General features: G+C 41.9%; 1 protein-coding gene across 1 annotated transcript in view; it reads left to right on the top strand.

Annotated features, from left to right (window-relative positions):
• LOC104965033 (poly(A)-specific ribonuclease PARN-like) overlaps positions 1–2524 on the top strand; it is a 9014-nt gene extending 6490 nt beyond the window's left edge. The window contains exons 3-5 of the mRNA XM_010793974.1: positions 710–770; positions 857–1077; positions 1688–2524. Coding sequence (XP_010792276.1) covers positions 710–770; positions 857–1077; positions 1688–1734 — 329 coding nt within the window. The 3' untranslated portion in view covers positions 1735–2524. The remainder of the gene's footprint in view (positions 1–709; positions 771–856; positions 1078–1687) is intronic.

Below are 2524 nucleotides of genomic sequence, written 5' to 3'. Positions count from 1 at the left end.
GTACTTTTTCACAATTTTCTGGCTCTCCAAAATCGAGGTTCTTTCCGGGCCAACAACCGGGCTGAGTATGCTAAACTAGTGAGAGAATCGCTGTGCAACTACAACAAGATTAACATATTTGACCGTGATTTAATTGTAATACACGTTTCAAAATGATGCCGAAGTAACAACATACTGATACCGGTTAGTAAAAACCATGAATTAATGCTTTGACAAGTCTGCAGACAGACGGCAGGCGAAAAACCTTTTTTTAAATGCGTGTTTTCTGAATGGAGATCGGCTAAGCTAACGTTGTAAATGCTCCGACCGTCCACACTCACAACAACGGCCTACAGACATAAATAAACCAGCGACTGTATTCGCCATGACACAGACCATCTGTGGTTTGGACTTGTTTAACTTTTGTCTAGTTTCTGAACAGATATGAGGAGCTGTGAGCTCTGAGGGCTAACAGCTAACGGCTTGGTTTTGTGTTTCGCATTGAAGATGACGTCACTGCTCTGCCTACACTGCGTTACTATAGTTACTGCCCCAGTTACTAAACTGCAATGGAAACGCAGCATAAAGTGAGCCTGGACTACCAAGGCCCAACTATACCGTACTAAGCCGTGCGAGGCCCTGCAGTGGAAATGTGCCGTAAATGTGTATCATTTCTTGTTAATTTAAATGAAGGCTCTCATGCAGTGGTGGTTGTTGTTGTGATTTTTAGACAAAAGTGGAAACGCAAACGCCATCGAGAGCAAGACCTCAGAAGGATGGCTAAAGACGGGGTAAGTGAAGTTGGGGTTAATCATTTAAGGTGTTAATGTTCTGTTTGTGGTGATTAAAGTCTCTTAATGGTTGCTGCGCCCTACAGAGATGCATCAGACTCAGCGGGGTCGAGTCCAATCCCTGAGGAGGAGGAGGAGGAGGAGGAGGAAGAACAGGAAGAACAGGAAGAACAGGAAGAGGAGGAGGAGGAGGGGGAGGAAGAAGAAGGAAGTCCTGAAGGCAACGATACTGAAGGGACGGTCACCTGGCAACAAGCCCCAACATCCCAGGGGAAGAAAGGGCAAAAGAACAAGAACAAGTCTAAAGGTGAGACTGAGGGGCTTCACACTGAATCGGGCTGACTCTAACCCTAACCCTTTTCCTCATAACTTCAGATCGATTCTACGAAGTCTGGCTTGCCTGGAACAAAAACATATAAACAAATATTTTGGTCTCTTTGGGATAGCGGCACTAGAAAGAACTCGGTGCTAGATGACATTTTTAACACTTGTTTCAACTGTAGTTTAAACGGGTATGGTCGAGAAGAATGTCACTTTGTGTTCACAACAGTTTTTCCTTCTTCTGCCACAACTACAGGATTATTTGTCTTTTTATACCTTTCTTAAATAATCAATGTGGCACTGTTTATCATCCATTTGTATAGAGAGAATAGATATTTGTGGATTGTTTAAAACCTGTTGACGTGATTACAAAAAGATTCATAAATACCTTTTTTCACATGAATAATTGTATTTCGGAGCTAAAAGTTTTCAATTTCATATTAAGCCAAGACATTTAATGATTTTTCCGAAACCTATTAATGAAGGGAATGGAAACTCAGCCAAAATTCTTCAAAAGCTTGGATGTAATCTTGCAATTTTTGCAAGCTGTAAGTATATTTATTTATTTGTTCAACCTTCTGTGCCTCTTATGTTAGGGACTGAATCCTCGACGTCGCTGTTTGACGTCCCGGAGGTGTGGTAGCGAGAGGAGAAGGGAGGACGCCTCTGTCCCACATGGAGCTCGGGCTCAGAGTCTTTCTCGGCACTTGGGTCGCTCTCCTGACACGCTGTTCACCACCAGGAGCTGCGCACCCCCCCCAAAAAATTAATTATTTGACTCGACAGCTGCGGACAGCGTGTCCAAAGCCAGCAGACGAGCTTCTGACTGGACGATTGAAGGAGCGAACACAAGCCATAACCCAACAGCTGCCATATTTCCATCTTCTACCAGAGGAGCAGGAAACTCTTCTCACTATAATCCTAAAAGCTCCAGGAATGATCATTTATTCAGACTGGACTCTGCCACGCTGTCACTATGAAACCTGTTTTTAACGCCTCCTATCAGTCTTATATTTTGTGAGTTGTGCATGTGAGGATTTAAAACACCACAGTCGGGCCCTGTAGTTTACACCGTCTGGGTTATTTAGTATTTTAAAGCTGTCCACTATTTTGTTCCCTTTTTTTTTTTTTAAAGAAAAAACCAGTGCTGTCAACTACCCCAGTTTTATTCAAACATATATAAGCTTATCAATATTAATGTGATGTGTATTGTTGGCGGCACTTTGACCTTTGGCGAGAGGTGCTTGTTTTGTACAGAATTGTTCTTTACCTTTATTTTTGTGTTTGTTTTGTAAACGTGTCAACCTGCAACAAAGTCAAAGTATGTTTCCGGTGTAAACGTTAATGAGACGTATACATTTTTGTAAAACAAAGTTTAAAAGTACTTAAAATATTTCCTAAAAGGGAGAAAATTAAAGGCTGTTTCTTAGTAA

Source organism: Notothenia coriiceps, unplaced genomic scaffold (genome assembly GCF_000735185.1).
Source record: "Notothenia coriiceps isolate Sejong01 unplaced genomic scaffold, NC01 NC01_scaffold00037244, whole genome shotgun sequence".
NCBI classification, from domain to species: Eukaryota; Metazoa; Chordata; class Actinopteri; order Perciformes; family Nototheniidae; genus Notothenia; species Notothenia coriiceps.
This window is presented reverse-complemented; position numbering and strand designations above follow the sequence as displayed.